Genomic DNA, 17064 nt, shown 5'->3' with positions numbered 1-17064 from the left:
ATATGCTACCGCTTCCGAGCCTGTACCAGAAGTATGTCGTCCTCCATGATTTTACAATGAATATACTGGCTAGCAGACAGCCACAGTCATCGTCAGTGAACAGTTGAAGGCATCCGCGTACATAATCCCTGTGAACCACATGCTCGTCACCTTCAAGAACTTGAACTTTAAAACGTGCATTATGCTATGTATATCCGTTGTCTGCAACACTCTTGTTTATCGCATAAAAGCGGTTAGCTTCTTCAATTTCTTGTATGGTTATATTCAAAAGATCATTACGGATTGTATCAATTGAGAACTTTACGGGACTGATAGTAACTGCATATGGTAACCATGCCCTTGTAGCTAGTAAACTGTATGAAACTATGATATCTTTGTACCATTGTGTATACGTCTGCACGAAAAAATAAACATATAAGTATGCTTTGGAGTAATTTTGTTTTGCCCTTAATTCGTGCGGCCAGCAGTTATCTTCATGTAATTTTTCCTCTGCATCCGTGCGAGCTTTTTAAGGCGCAAGTGCAAGTTTTCATGGGCTCATTAGTGTCCGTCCGTGCATCCGCGAGAAGTGCCCCACTTCTTCGCGAGATTACGCGGGATATCTCGAGATTGTGACGTCATCACCTGGTGACATCATGGACTATGACCGTACGTGACGTCATCACGATGGCACATTCGCTATGTCTAAATAACTGGCTGACGTCAGATGCGGTCATGACGTCGCGTCCGGTCATGACCGATGACATGACCAGGTTGTTTGGTTGGTCCAGAGGAAGGGAAAGGCGCAGTATCTGTCAAACTTATGCTGTGGACACGTGAACCGCGCCGTAAGGGAAGGGAGGAAGATGAGAGTGAAAGTGGCCTCTAGTCACTTTTTTCGAACACTGATTCCAGCGATTCGGAATAAATTAAGTAGAATTTGCGCAGCTTGAAGTTACCCATGACCTATACAACCAACATGCAAAATCACCAGTGAGGCATACCAGTGCGCCACCACTCGGTAGCACGCGCGTGGCGGAGTAATAGGATAAAGTGCGTTGTACGTCTGCTGTGCGATGCTTTTCTGGGCAGTGGAGGCGAAGCGAAGTGGCCTCCGTGTACTGTGCGTTGCTGTTGTTGTTGCGACTGCAGCAAGAAGGAAAAGAAAATGCACGGGCCTGCTACTGGCTCTGTAGCTGAGCCACCTTCGCTGCTTCGTGCGGATAGAAGAGCAAATACAGAACAAAGGAAAGGAAGAGAGAGAGAGAGAAATAAGCGCGTCGTAACAGCCGTCGTCCGCCACTGAAGCGGTAGCGGGTGCAATGACGGCTTACAACAAATAAAAATTTGGTGGCAGGCTAGCCCCCGCCGCAAGCGGCGTTGACCTACCAGTCCCAGCCCCGTAGGGCCAGGAGCAGCCACCATTCACTCCCCCGCCCCTCCCCACCTCTTATCGCGGCATCTGATCGTGTGAGTTGTGAGTGCCTGCTCGCCTGCACCTCGACCCAAAGCGTTTCTTAAAGATCCCCAGGTCGTCAATGATGATAATGATGAAAACGTTTATTGAAAGCCACATTGGCTTAGATTAAGGGAAGGCTGATCGGGTCCCTAGTCCGGGACACCGTTGGTAAAAGCCGCTGCCCATGCTCTTTCGACGAGGGCTCGTTGTTCCTTGAGGTCCGAGCTGGACAGGGCCGCCTCCCAGCCTTCCCATTTTGCCTGATTTGTTATGTCAATACTAGTATTTTGTTGACAAGCCCATACCATATGGTATAAATTACTCCGCAGCCCTCCACTACGGCACCTCTTTCTCCCTTTCTGCTTTCACTTCTACCTTCCCCCTTCCCTTACGGCGCACTTCAGGTGCCCACAAATGAAGTGTGACAGATACTGTGCCTTTCCTTTCCTGTGAACCAATTATTATTATTATTATTGTTATTATTATGCTCCACTTCCACATGTAATGTGCGGCGATATGAAAGATTATCTTACATACTACTAATGTACAACGCGGAAAATTTGTATTGTCTGTCTCAAGAATGCTGGAGCCCCTCACAGTTAAATTTCGGACCTTTTACTCACATGAAAACCTATTAAAATTCTGCCAGGACTACACCTAGACTCAAGATGATGACAGCAGGTGCTAATTGTTGACTATTATGGCTGAGCATATTTGTTTAGCAACGTAGATGAGCTGAGCATCAAGTATATTCCGGATTCACAGGCCTTTTTTACCGTCTAAGTATCACTAAGCTTGATAAGTTGCGAGCGGAATCCGTAAGGCTAATCGCAATTATAGTTAGCAACAAGCCTATTCCTCTATATATGTACACCTCTTACCGCGGCATCTTATCGTGTGAGTTGTGAGTGCCTGCTCGCCTGCACCTCGACCCAAAGCGTTTCTTCACCTATTCGCGTGCAGGCAGATCTTACATTTGGTCCATTTCGCTTATGCGTGACAGCCAGAGCTTTGTATTAGCTTTCGAGTGGCCCCGGAGCAGCTGCAATACCCCTGTGGTGCCAAGTCTTTCACTCGTGTTTGCTCACCTTTTGTTGCGGAAGCAACACTGCGCTAGTCGCTATAGTGCCTAGAATATACTATTCTAGGCACTATATAGTCGCTGAGCCATTTCGCCCCCCCCCCCCCATGAGCCATACTGCGCATGCGCGAGGAGCGAATGACGTCACACGGAGCACAGCTGGATAGCCGCGTCGGAGGTTGGTCGGAGTTGCCGTCGACCACGGGCTGTGCTCGCACTGTGGGGAGGTGTCTGACACCTACCACATGGTGTGGGCCTGCCAGAAAAAGCCCTCTATCCCCAACCCCACCCGAGAGAACTGGGAGGCGACCCTGACCGGCTGCTGCACACTAGAGGCCCAAAAGGCCCTAACGCAGCGCGCCCAGGCTGCGGCAAACGCCAATGGAGTGCCTGTATCGGCATCCCACCTAGGGTCTATACCTCTCTGTAAATGTAACAATCAATGTTTTCACCATCACCACCACCGACCATGGAGGTTCCTCCAAGCTGCCAACAGCCCCTCTGCGCGGGCGACTCAGTGGTGCCGCCGCCGCATTGCCAGCTGCGTATGCGCCAGGAGGGAGTAACTCACACGGTGCAAAGCTGCCACGCGTGCCACCGCTGCGTTCGCTGCAGATGTTGCTTCGGCAATTCTACTCAGGATGGTCATTGGTCAAACCACAGCCATTTTTTTTTCTTTAGCGGTGCTTGCTCAATTATCTTCCTTCATTCTGTTCTCTAGCAACAGAATGAAGAATTGGGGTTCTGCGTACTTACATCTACTTGCTCTGCCTATTCGAGTCCATCCGTGAGAGAGAGAGAGAGAGACAACTTTATTTGCCCCAGATGTTGATTAGGGCAGATGGGTCCTGTGTGACCCCCAGGTGGGGGCGACATCCTGGGCCCACGAAATGAGTGAAAGTTGTGTGTTCCTGTCTGGCTTGGTAAGGAGTTGCTGCCAGCTTTCCGCAGAGGGAGCTGGCAGGAGGGCCCTTAGGGGCGGGTTATTTACGCATCCCCAGAGGATGTGCGCCTGAGTGGCGGGTTCTCGGTTGTTACAATTTGGACATGCGGGGTCGTATTCCCCGTTAGTAATTAGTGATAGCCTGGAGTGACTTAGAAATGAGTGTGTCTGTAATCTGCGCAGCAGGGTGGCTTGTGCTCGGTCGAGGTCGGGGTGGGGAGGCGGGAAAAGGCGTCGCGTCTCTTTGTGTAAAATGGTAATTTCGGCGAAAGTCTGGGGGGCTTCAGCGAGTGCGTCTAGATGCGTGAGACCGACCGCCCGGATTGTTAATCCTCGGGCAAGTTGGTCGGCCCCATCGTTTCCAGAGTTGCCCGCGTGGGCGGGTACCCAGACTAGGTTAATTTTGTGGTCGGGGGTGCAGCCGCTCAGGATGCGTGCAGCAGGAAGGCAGATGTAGCCTGCCGAGAAATTTAGAATTGCTCTTTTTGAGTCAATAAGGACTGTACGCGTACGCGGGTCAGCGATGGCCAGCGCTATAGCTGTGTCTTCCGCTGCGGTGGGGGAGGAGGCACGCACCGTGGCGGCGGAGATCAGTGTAGATTGCGGCGTGGTAGCACAGGCCGCATATGTTGTTGCATCTTGCTTTGCCGCGTCCACGTATGTTGCGTGTTCATCGGTATGGTAGGTTTCATCGAGTGCCCTGGCTTTGTGTTGACGGCGCGCGTCGTGTCGGCCAGGGAGCATGTTTTTTGGTAGTGGTTTGACAACGAGGCGGCTGTGTACACATGTCGGGAGGGTGGCTGTGGGATGGGGATCGCCTATTGGGTTGACGTTTAACCGGTCAAGGATGAGACGGCCGTGATTTGTCCTGGAGAGGCGATGAATTTGGGCTATCTTGTGTGCCTCTATAAGTTCGGAAAGAGTGTTGTAAATCCCCAGTTGGAGGAGGTGTCGTGTGCTAGCATATTGTGGCAACCCTAGGGCAGCTTTGTACACCGAGCGGATGATGCTGTTAACTGCCTCCTCATCTTTTCGGCGAAGGTGATAGTAGGGATAGGAGTATACTATCCTGCTAACGAGGAATGCCTGTGTTAGCCGGCAGAGGTCATCCTCCATCATGCCTCTACGACGTGTGGAGATGCGGCTAATAAGGCCGATTATTTGGTGAGCTGTGATGCGGAGGCGTTGTATTGCTTCGGAGTTCTGTGTATTGTTCTGTATTAGCATGCCCAGGACACGAATGGTCTGGACGGAAGGTATAAGGTGTGTGTCGATGTGGAGCGTGATGAGCTCGAGCGCTGCGGGAGCCGGTCTGCGCACTCTCCTGTCGCGGATGACAAGCAGCTCCGATTTTGTTGGGGAGCATGTGAGGCCGTTCGCCTGTACATAGGTGTGGACAGTGTCAATGGCTGTCTGGAGGGAACTCTGGATGTCCCCGTCTGAACCAGAGTTGGTCTAGAGGGTGATATCGTCGGCGTATAGGGAGCGTTTTACGTGAGGTATGGCGTTTAAAATTGGGGGAAGGCCCCTCATGGTGACATTAAAGAGGAAAGGGGAGAGGACTGCACCTTGTGGGGTTCTTCTGGTGCCCAGGGTAATCTTGTCACTGATGAGTTCGCCAATGTGGAGTTCTGCGGTGCGGTTGTGTAGGAAGTTCGCGATGTATTTGTAGGTACGGGGGCCTACATTCATCTGAGCGAGATTTGTCAAAATGGAGGCGTGTGATACGTTGTCAAACGCCTTGCTAATGTCGAGGCCGAGAATCGTCCGTGTGGCCCGGATGGGACCTGGGTCGAGTATGTCATGTTGCATTTGCCACATGATGTCTTGAGTGGAGAGTCCGGCTCTGAACCCAATCATAGTGGGCGGAAGGAGATCTTCTTTGTCTGCGTGGTTTTTAAGCCTGTTAAGGATAACGTGTTCCATCACCTTACCGAGACAAGATGTAAGGGAAATAGGTCGGAGATTGCCCAGCTCAAGTTTTATACCCGGTTTAGGTATAAAGATCACTTTAGCATGTTTCCAGGTATCCGGAAGGCGACCATCATGCCAATGGGTGTTGAAAAGTTCCGTGAGTGCTTCGATGGACTGGTCATCGAGGTTACGGAGCATTTTGTTAGTTATATGATCGTTACCTGCGGCGGCGGTGGTCTTGATGTGATTGAGGGCTGCATGAACTTCGGCTGTTGTGATGTCCCTGTCCATGTCGGTGTTTGGAAGTCCCGTGTATGCCGCGGGGATGGGGATGTCGGTCGAGGTGTTAATGTACTTGTCTGTCAGAGTGTCGAGCAGTTCCTCATTTGTGCCCTGAAAAGCGTGTATTACTCGGGCGAGGTTCTTGTGGGATGTGGCCTTAGTGTGGGTCGGATCAAGGAGATGTTTGAGCAGATACCGTGAGTTTTTACAGCCTAGCTGTCCGTTTAGGCGGTCGCATGTTTGATGCCATTGTTCCCGGCTAAGCTTGGTGGCGTAAGTTTCGATTTCTCGCTCAAGGCGTGCGAGGCGAAGTTTGAGAGGGCGGTTATGTTTGCGTCGGAGCCAGCGAGCGTGAAGGCTACGCTGTGCTTCCCACATGTGGATGAGTTTGGCATCAGGGTTGGGGCCATCCTCCTCTTGTGTAGTCGTGGAGGTGGCATTTTCGGCATCCTGGAGTAGTGAGGCTGTCCAGGTGTCCAGGTCCTCGATGGAGATCGGTGCACGTTTAGTACGTACGTATCTGAACGCGTCCCAGTTGGTGTGCTTGACTGTGCGGCGAGGGGCTTTGCTGTGTGTGGCTGTGAATGTCGTGCTGATAACGTAATGGTCGCTGCCTATGTTCATGCCGAGATTTTCCCATCTGGCATATGTGATGTTTCGAGCGAAAGTGAGGTCAGGACGGCTATCCCGTGTGATGCTGTTACCTATGCGGGTGGGTCTGTCGGAGTCGGTGAGTAGTGTAAGTCCCATAGTCTGGGCGGTTTCCCATACTTTAGCTCCTTTACGGCGTTCTGTGGGGATAGCCCCACTGCTCGTGCGGCGCGTTAAAGTCACCAAGTATGAGGAGCATTCCTGTGCTTGCGACCATGCAGGCCTTGCGGATAAGGGTGGCTACTCGTGTGGTCTTGTCGCTGGGGGGGGGGCTGTAGACATTTAGGATATGAATAGGGGCTTGTGATCGGGTATTCGGGAGGACCTGTATGAAGGTGTGCGGGACCTCAGCGTAGTTCAAATCCAGTTGATTAGCGGTTAGATTTCTATGGACCAGTATCGCGGTGTTTGGTCTTTGGCTGTGGGTTTTTTGCTGGTTGTATGCGGCGTAACTGACAAGTTTAGTGTCTGTGTATGTTTCTTGGAGTGCTATTATGTGAGGGGTACGCGGCTGGGCCTGCAGGGAGTGCTCCAAGGCCCGCCGCTTTGCCTTGAAGCCCCTGCAGTTCCATTGCCAGACTATGATGGGGGAATTAGCCATCGCGTTTGGCGTATGGTTCGGGGCGCTGCGAAAGCGCCATAGGTGATTTTAAAATACCTCCTGCACGGGTGCACGAGGCTGCACTTTCCGACGTGGCGACAATAACGGATGGTGGATAGGTAGCGGGATTTGGAGGGGTTGCAGATTTCGGAGGGGTGGTGGGCTGTAGTGGGCTGGTGATGGCATCGAGGCGGGCCGTAAGGGCTTGAATATTTGCTGCCATTGTAGCGTAGCTCTCTGCGAGCCGGTCGATCATGGGAGTGAGTTGCAGTAGGGTGTCCTCAAATTTGGACATACGCGCAGCGGAGGCCTCAAAATTGGCGTCGATGTCTGCTAATGAAGAGGGGGGAGACGCTTTACGTTTTGGGCGCTTAGGTTCGTTGGTATCCATGTTCGGATCACTGACTGCGTCAGAGGTAGGAGCGCGAGCCACCTGCTGCGGTTGCAACTATAGTGCCTAGAATATAGTTGCAACCTAGCGTTCATTTGCGCAGATTCTAGAGTTTGAATTTTCGCATTCGCTTGAGCTAGTTGAAGTTGTAGTTTCTTTACCATGTCTGCCAGCTCCCTTACCTGCGAGTCGGGAGACGTGGCGGTGAGTTCTGTGGGAAGTTTCCAGGCGACCTGCTTCACTGTCTTGGCCTGTTCAGTCTGGGGTCTGGCCCGGGGGCTTCGTGAGGCGGAGACGGAACGGCTCCGGTTGGAACGGCTGTCACTGCCGAGTGGGGGGAAGGATTGATCCCGAGGAGGCTGGTGGCGACTCTGGGTACGGTCGCGGGGCCGAGACTGGCGTCCAGGGTTTGTCTCGTCCGCGTCGCTGTCAATGTCGGTGGTTGGTGAAGAGGACTTGGCTGGAGTGGATTGTATGAAGCGGTATTTACAGCTTCTGCTGCCTGTAGGGTGGCCTCCCTTACAGAGAATACACGACGCCTGGCATGTCGGTGGTTGGCCGTCCGGGGGAGGATCGTGCGCAGTGCCGCAGCGGCGGCAGGTTGGCTTTCTTGGATGGGGGCATACATCCGCTCTGTGGCCCAGCTTTCGGCAGTTAAAGCACGCCTCCGGGCGGCTTTTGTACGGAAAAACAAGCCAAGGTACCGCACGTATCGGGGTAACTTGGCACCGGCGATTGTGATCACGAAGTGGCGTGTGCGGCCCATGCGGCGCGCGGCTACCACGGTGAGGTCCGGGTTTCTGGCTTTGAGCTCAGCCTGAGTCTCTGCGTCGGTCTCGTGGCTGTGGGCTCTGTAGATTATTCCCTTCACCGAGTTGTCGGGGGCTGGGGCGTACGTGGCGACCGGGATGGCGACATTGTCTAGGGTGATTGTTTGGACCTTGGCGTAGAGGAGAGCGTGATCCTTGTCCGGAGTACTGACCGTGACGGTGTTGTTGCTCGGGCGGATTCTAACTTGGTCGGCGGTGATGGCCACGCGGCCGTCGATCTGAGCAGCGTCATAAATAGATATGGCCAGTTTGGCGGGGCCAACGGCGTTCAGGTCGACTGTACCTTGAGGGCGAAGGACGATTTTGTAGTCATCCGTCGGCAGGCGAGGGAGTGGTCGTTTTTTTGCAGGTGGCGGTGGGCGGCTGCGGAGACGCTGGCTTGAGTGAGCTGTAGTGGCATCAGACGCTGGAGCGTTGGCCGGCGGCGTATCTCTGGTGTCGGTCGGCGGTATCGGCGTTGCATGTCAAGCGCGGTCCATGTGCCGTCGGCTAGGTCAGCAGGCGAAATGTCCGTGCCGGTGACGGAATACGGCATCTCTGAGCTTGAGGGTGTGGAGGCGAGTCGAAGTGAGGCGGCCGCAGCCGCCACAGCTGGGAGCGGGCACGCCCTAAGCGGGCGCAGCCATTCACTTTCTGCATAGGAATGTGAACGGCAATACCAGAGGCAGTACGCTGAAGGCGGCTTACCACAAGCTTCATGCTGGGCTTCTGGTTAAAAATAATACTTTTTAAACTTCCGATTGTTATTGTAGTTGCTGCTTTCTTTTAAACATGCACTGATCATTCACATGAGCCGAGGAACAAACTCAGCTAACAGTGAACTGTTACTCGCCACGAAGTGGTGGTGATGCAGCCTCAATAACCTGTCTACCTATTTACTGATTAATGTCTTCATTGTACACATTATAATTTGCCATGGTGATGACAAAGAGAATCAGAGCGGCGACGTTTAAATGTATCCAGTCTGGAGCTAGAAGATAATCCTAGTAGAAAACACAACTTCCAGCAGTGATGCGTCTTGAGGTGTAGTTTTATCAGCCGACCACATATGTCATGGGCGGGGATATTCGTGTGTGGTTCTATTTTGACGAACCGCTTTTCAGAGCGTTTGCTAATTTTTCATTAAGGACCTCCATTGAACTCAGTTCGCGTTTCTTTCACTTCACATATGACAGCAGACACCTTTAAGCGATTCTCACGGTTACAGTGAACTAGAATTCTAGGTCACTATACTCACGGTATTCAGCATGCAAGTACATACCGGGATGCGCGTGTGGTTACCTACCACTGCCGCACGTTGCGTCGAGTCCAAGCGATCGAAAATCCGGGTAAAGTGGGTGAAGGATGGAGGAGGTAGGGTACAAACTACTGCGGGTGCCTTGCCTCCAGCGCGTTGGTAGGATTAGGTGGCTGACCAACTGAGAAAAGGCATTGTGATGCCTAGAAGCGGAAGGTATGGCACTCGTTAGGCCACCTTTTAGATTCTGTTGTTGGCACTCGAGGCAGTTGAATTGGGAGCGGGGGTGAACACCGAAGGAAGCGACACCTTCATGACCAGCACGCAAATACTTCACCGACACTGCATAAGTAACCACGACGGAACTTCACTCGGTTTTTCGACATAAAAGAGTAGTGCATAGCGCATCGCGGATGCGGAGAAACCCAAACGTTGGCGGAACGAAAAATGTGCGTAAAAAGAAATACCATATCGTAAAACATAATGATTAACTTACCTCCGATACACCACAGCAGAAATAATGCAGAGAAAACTGAATTCCTGAGAGTGTGCGAAATGAGCAAGGGGTGGAATGGACCCCCAGTCTGGAAACCGTTTGGATATGAGGTTACGTACATTGCATATTGCAGACATTATAAATATAGTGATGTGTAGATTCATTGATGCCAGTATAGCACACGATGGCGCACCACCATGTATCTGAAGTCGTTTGCGAGTTCAGCGCATTTTACAAGAAAGGATATAGAGAGGTTTCGAGATGCAAGCTTTGCTTCTGTATTGACCTTTAAAATATGTCTACACCGAGCATCGACGTTCTACGTAAGATGCACCGGTGCATCGTACCTTAATACGTCATTATTCACTCAACTCTTTGTGAGTGGACTTGTATAAATGCGTCGTTTAATTCTTTTGTTACCCTAGTTTTTATTTTACCTCCAAGATATTAATTCCAAGCTCGCCTTTCCTAGCCTCGTGTTAACCTTCCCTAACGGTTTTGGTCTGCGCAATGCGGAGTGGCATATCTCACATGCCTCGGTGCAACGCCTTAGTGGATCAGAATTGAGGGCACTCCTATGTTGAGTCGAGAGACTTGGGGTCAAACCCGGCCTTGGTGGCCGTGTCTCCATGGAGAGGAAACGCGCGGCGCTTGTGTATTATGCAATGTCAATGCACAATCAAGAACCCCAGGTGGTCGAAATTGCGGAACCACTCACAACCTTAATTGCTTTAGGAGGCTTAACTCGATAAACTATAAACAATATATATTTCGATACCTCCTGCTCGCACCTGCTCCGATGCCCTTTGCGCGCGTACGCTAAGTGGGTTACTACCGTCGTGTATGTACGTGTGCTGTGTATGCAAATTCTTCCCTTGTATGCCTGCATTCACCTTGGGGAGAAGACGGATGCGAGCCGCGCGAATGTATAAGGAGGAGCGTGAATAAAAAAAATGTGCGCGCCTTTTTTATGCGCAACAATGAAGCAAACAATAAAACAAGTAAATGAATTATTTCGTACTTTACTGGCAATGATAGGCCGCCCTTTTTGCAGCTGTACTCAAAGCTCAATAACTTTCTGTATGGGTCTCAACAATTTACCGTTTAAACCATTTAAGAGAAGCATCCAATAAACCTGCGGTAAGGGCTAGTATTCGTTCGATGCATACATCAAACCGTATGCAATGAAGTGCGCACGCCTACACCTTCCGACAAGTGCTTTGGGCATGACATGCCCGTACTATGACACTGACACGAATGCTGCTGGGACCGGCCGCATACAATAATAGATCGTGGTTCTCACGCCTCACTCTGTTGCCTGTCAGCTGTGGATCTGTTGTTGTTTAGATGTCGCCTTGTCTGTTCATAGTGGACGTGCAGACTTTTGCAGCTGTAGAGGCTCGAAGACAACAGGCTAGGCGCGTCATGGGGTAAATTCGCTGTAAAAGAAGTTGCCTGCGGCAGGAGGCGTTATTTCAAAGTTTTGTTGACCAAACTTGTCAAGATCGAAGCGCGGCCTATCTTTGGGCTTCACTTCTGTCGGGTTGAGCTTCTTGCTCTGACAGTAGATGAGGATCGCGTAGCGGTGGGGTCCTGTTCCGTTGGGCGGTCCAGGTGGCAGGTACGGCCATACCGTATCACCGTCTCGGAAGCTAACGTGATCCTCGACGTTGACCACCAACCAGTGAAGCCAGCTGCGATACATAGGGCATGATCTGCTGCGCGCATCTGGGTCCACCATGACCAGCGTGTATGGCGCCTTGCACTTGAGGTTTCCTTGCGTCTTCATCGTCGGGGCATCCTTGGCCTCCTTAGGTGTCATCTTTTCTCCCGGACTTTTTAGACTCTTCGCGCCATATACCGCCTCGAGATGTATGGGTGGCGCCCCGTCCAGCGCAAGGTCGTCCACCAGGCCGGAAGTTCTCCATATGTTGAGATAAGTTTCTGACAGGCCCACAGGTTTGGAGGCCACCTCTGTGAGGTCATAGCGAAGCACAGTCATCAGGACTACGGAAACAAACACGACGAGCATCATCGTGACTTTCTGGCGGTGAAGACGGAGAGTTGGGTCTGATTTGCTCCGCTGCCTGAGAACTACTGCCTGCGGCGCACGTGATAGCTCGGGCGAGACAATGGCGAAGTCTCTGATTTCCTCTGCCTGTACTGTCCTTTGCGGCGTTCAGTTTCCAGGTACTATCGGCGCAGAAAAGGCGGTTTTCTATAGAGTGTCTGTATCCGTCGGTATGCAGTTTCTGCTTCTTTTGTGTAGAGGTACAGCTGCAGCGGAAGGAGAGTAGCAAAAGTGACGTGTGACCGACGCAGAAAAATTGCAATACGTGGCGCCATTGTTGCCGTGCGCACACATAGCGAGAGGCTCAGGCGCGTTCCATTTTCTAAAGCAGGGCTGGCCGGCAGGATGCAGCCCATTCCGACGATGGCCCATTCGAAAGGTTGCGTGTTAAATTACAGCTCGCGCATTCCTTATCGGCACAATCATGCGCCGACGTGGCAACGTGTATGCTTAAGTGTGCTTTTTTTTTTGCGCTTGCTTTGAGAGCAGTCGTATCTTCATCACAGTGTTCCTTTAAAACCATTGCTAGGCAAAAGCAACCTGCAGCAGTGCCTATGTCACAGCACAGCAAAAGCTTAAGTCCAGCAGCAAATACCTCTGTTCGCAACGTCAGCTAAAAAAAAAAATATGATTGACGCGCTTAGCAACGTTAGTGCATTATTCTAGCAATAAGGAAAACACAAGCTATCATCTAAGATGCAAGCTTTCGGTCATGCTGCTTTCTACCGGCCATTCCCACTTTGGGTAATTGAATGTGCCTGGAACTCACGCTATCAACGAGCACTGGAATAGTAGCGCCAAGTATCGCTATTTTTCTGCTGCGTTCACAAATAACCTGTGCTATTATTTTTTCCATTGCAGTTGTACGTCTCGGCTTCCCATAGAGAAACATAAGTATGCTTCTCTATGAGGCTCCCCGTGGTTCCAAAGAAGCAGACATTGCTATATCCATCTTGCAACGTGATCTCCGGCTGCAGGCATTCGATTGGACGATGGGGGTTCGGATTAGATATAGGCGAGGTTAGCCTTATAGTGGTCTCGAACACCATTGTGTCACTGTCTCTGGGTAAAGCTACCTTATAAGTTTGTCAGGAGGGTAGTATGAATGTCCCAGAATTGCGTACACGTTACCACGGCAGAATACGTTTTGCGTGGATCTCTTAGTTCGCCTTGCCTTGATCTAATCAGCATTTTTAGGCGAAAAGCTTTTTTGGCTCATGAAGGGCGTTTGATTAATTGAAATCATGTTTGTTCCACATTATAATACACCTAAGGTGCTATGGCAGAAGAGGAGGGGGTGTTGGGAAGGAGGAGGGGTAAGGCTGCCTCTGTTTTATTAAGGTACTTCCAAGAAGCGGCTAAGCGGAGGCTGTGTGCCTCTCGCTATAGCGCTGCGGCGTCGATCGCCGATAAGCGGCGCCTTGAGCCCCGCAGGAACACGAGGCGTGCCCGCCAGAGCTTGATGACACAATCTGGTGACGAGTTATCGGGGAGACCCAAGTCCAGAGAGAAAGGGGCAATGGTGCCTGCTTTATAGTGTCCAGGGCTCGAAGACGCGGTGGGGTGTAAGAGGGCACTCCTACAACAGGTGGCCCAGATCTGCACTGCAGTTGCACCTGCAGCATGAGGAGCGCGTCATCAGATTCTGTGCGCAGAAAGTGTCCATCGCAGTGGAGGTCAAAGATCAAGGTCAAAAGTCACAGGTATGCTGCGGCCCTGAGCAATTCAATCCTCTAGTCACGTGATGGACAAGAGGGAAGAATTGAGAGGGATATGAGAGGGATTTGCTGGCGGCTTTTCAGTCAGCTTCTCCTTGAATGCAGTCGCTAGCGGGCGTGCGATGTGTGCTAAGCAAACTGTCATGTTTCCTAACACTAAACAGACTCGTGCTGCAGAGAGCAAGCGTCTGAAAGGTCAACAATAATGGGAAGTGAGTGCTGCTTAGCGGACTCCTGATTATCTAAAAAATTGTCTCAAAGTGTGTCACAAAACACTACAGTGGCACTAGCTTTCGCCTTAACGCTCTTAAGAGGTCTGAAGAGCCCTTTAGAATTTTTTTATATGCTGTGTAATAGGGCGTTTATTGACGCTCAGATGGAGAGCTGTGAGGAGAGGACCTTGCAACGGCGAGCCCAGCGTACTTCTTCTTTGTCTTCGTCGCACAACGCATTGGTGCATGTCGATGGCTGGAGTGCTGACTATCACAGTACATTTTCCTCTCGGGTAAAAAAAAAAGGAGCCATCCTGGCGAATTATGGCGCGGAAAGCACAGCGGGGTCATAGAATGGCTTCAATCGGTTCACGTGAACTGTTTCACGACCACGGCGACGCAAGTCCGCAGAGGGCGTGACGGGCTCAACTACGTAGTTGACTGCAGATGTTTGCTGGAGGACCCTATATGGCCCGTGGTAGCGGAAACTTCTTTGAAAGGCCAGGGGTTGTGGAGGGCACCCAGAGCCACACCAGAGAGTTCAGGAGATATGACGAAGCTTCGCCGGTATCACGGAGGTATTTTTGTTGCCACTGATTTTCTGTTGTGAGAGAGCGGGCGAGCTGACGGCATTCTTCTGCGTACGTGACGGCATCGGATAGCGGGGAAGATTCGGAAACGTCAGGGCGGTAGGGAAAAAGTGTGTCCATAGTACAGGGTGGCTCGCGCCCGTAAAGGAGAAAGAATGGAGAGAATCCAGTAGTGGTCTGTGTCGCGGTGTTATATGCGTAAGTTACAAACGGTAGAACTTGGTCCCAATTGGAATGGTTGGTGTTCACGTACATAGCCAGCATGTCACCGAGAGTGCGGTTGAAACGTTCTGTCAGTCCATTCGTCTGAGGGTGGTACGAGGTAGCGGTGCGGTGTATGATGCGGCATTCTTTCAGGAGAGCCTCAAGAGCGTCTGATAAGAAAACGCGCCCGCGGTTACTGAGCAGTTCGCGAGGGGCACCAGGTTTTTCAGAATAAAGGCAGCCACGTCGCGTGCGGAAGCAGAGGGCAATGCTGATGTCTCAGTGTAGCGGGTCAGATGGTCCACTGCCACGATAATCCAGCGGTTGCCAGCTGAAGTTGTAGGAAGGGGACCGTATAGATCTATGCCGACACGATCAAACGGATGGGCAGGGCAGGGCAACGGCTGCAACGAAGAAGGAGACTTGAGAGGAGTTTTTCGGCGTTGGCAAGACCGGCAAGAGCGGACAAAATGGCGGACAAAGCGGTACATTCCACGCCAGAAGAAGCGTAGAAGCAAGCGCGTGTAGGTTTTCAACACTCCGCCGTGGGCGCACTGGGGATCAGTATGGAAAGCAGCACAAATTTCGGCGCGGAGATGACGGGGGATGACTAAAAGCCACTTCCTTCCGTCGTGAAGATAATTGCGGCGATAGAGCAGCCCGTCACGAATTGAAAAATGGTGAGCTTGGCGGGCAAGCGCCCTAGACAAACGACCTGGAGAGTGACTTGAAAGAAAGTCCAGAACACGGGTCGCGCCGCTGTTCCGTGGCCATGTCGATAGTGGCAAGCGAAGACAAATCGTAGGCGCAGATCTCATCAGACAACGAAGAGGGAGGCAGCGGTGAGCGCGAAAGAGCGTCCGCGTCAGTATGCTTGAGGCCTGAGCGATATATGACACGAATGTCATACTCTTGGAGGCGAAGAGCCCAGCGAGCAAGGCGGCCGGACGGGTCCTTGAGGGACGCCAGCCAGCACAGAGCGTGATGATCAGTGACCACATAAAATGGTCGGCCATAGACATACGGACGGAATTTGTCGATGGCCCAAATAATGGCCAAGCATTCTCTTTCCGTAACAGAATATTTGGACTCTGCCTTGGTCAAGGTGCGGCTTGCGTACGCCACCACATAGTCTCGGATACCAGGTTTGCGTTGGGTGAGAACGGCGCCTATCCTAACACCGCTAGCGTCAGTGTGAATCTCAGCGCATTCGGGTCGAAGTGGCGGAGGATGGGAGGCGAAACCAAAAGACGGCGTAAAGTGTTGAAGGCGTCATCACAAGCAGGTGTCCATGCAGAGAGGTCGGAGCTGCCGGAGAGGAGCTGGATGAGAGAAGCAATAATAGAGGCGAAATTTAAGATGAAGCGGTGAAAGTAGGAGAACAGGCCGATGAAACTTCGTAGCTGCTTCAGTGATTCTGGGCGTGGGAATTCGGCAACTGCACGAAGTTTGGTGGGATCGGGAAGAATGCCATCCTTAGAAACGACATGACCTAGAATAGTTAGTCGGCGAGCAGCAAAGCGGCACTTCTTCAGATTCAGTTGGAGGCCGGCGGTAGCGAGACAAGTGAGAACGTCCTTCAGTCGGAGCAGGTGGGATTGAAAATCGGTAGAAAAGACTACGATATCATCGAGATAGCAAAGACAGGTTCGCCACTTGAATCCACGAAGCACAGTGTCCATGAGGCGTTCAAATGTGGCCGGGGCGTTGCAAAGCCCAAAGGGCATGACGTTGAATTCATATAATCCATCTGGTGTGATGAAGGCAGTTTTAGAGCGGTCAGCGTCATCCATTGGCACCTGCCAGTAGCCAGATCGTAAATCCAACGAGGAGAAAAACTCGGCGCCCTGCAAGCAGTCCAGTGCGTCATCGATGCGTGGCAGAGGATAGACGTCCTTGCGCGTGATCTTGTTGAGCCGGCGGTAGTCGACATAAAAACGGGAAGGAGCCATCTTTCTTAGGTACCAACACAACTTGAGACGACCAGGGACTGTGGGATGGCCGAATGACACCACGACGGAGCATGTCCTCCACATGATCAGCAATTACTTGGCAGCCGACACGCGATAGGGGTGCTGGCGCAAAGGTGCGGTTTTACCGGTGTCGATGGTGTGCTCTACGACAGACGTGCGGCCCAAGTCAGTTTGAGGAAGGTCGAATGAAGAAGCGAAGTTCTGCAAGAGGGCGACAAGTTGATCACGTTGCGCAAGTGGAAGATCAGCATCAATAGCATGTTGGAAAACGTCGGAGGGTGTCGAAGCGGTCGTAACATCGCAAGAGCACAGACTAACGTCGAAGGAGGGGGTTGAGTCAGCAAGAGTGGTGATATGACCGGGATCAAGCTCTTCAAGACGTCCAATGCATTCGCCACGGAGCAGGACTGCTGGGCACGAAAATGGGTTCGA

General features: G+C 51.8%; 1 protein-coding gene across 1 annotated transcript; it reads right to left on the bottom strand.

Annotated features, from left to right (window-relative positions):
• Positions 1-10887: 10887 nt before the first annotated feature.
• LOC146196525 (protein D3-like) lies at positions 10888-12274 on the bottom strand. Its single transcript, XM_084596370.1, has one exon. It carries the CDS (start codon positions 11897-11899, stop codon positions 11288-11290), a length of 612 nt encoding a protein of 203 aa, XP_084452496.1. The 5' UTR covers positions 11900-12274; the 3' UTR covers positions 10888-11287.
• Positions 12275-17064: the final 4790 nt, after the last annotated feature.

The sequence above is a fragment of the Amblyomma maculatum genome, chromosome 3, assembly GCF_055883805.1.
Source record: "Amblyomma maculatum isolate TAMU_Amacu chromosome 3, ASM5588380v1, whole genome shotgun sequence".
NCBI classification, from domain to species: domain Eukaryota; kingdom Metazoa; phylum Arthropoda; class Arachnida; order Ixodida; family Ixodidae; genus Amblyomma; species Amblyomma maculatum.
This window is presented reverse-complemented; position numbering and strand designations above follow the sequence as displayed.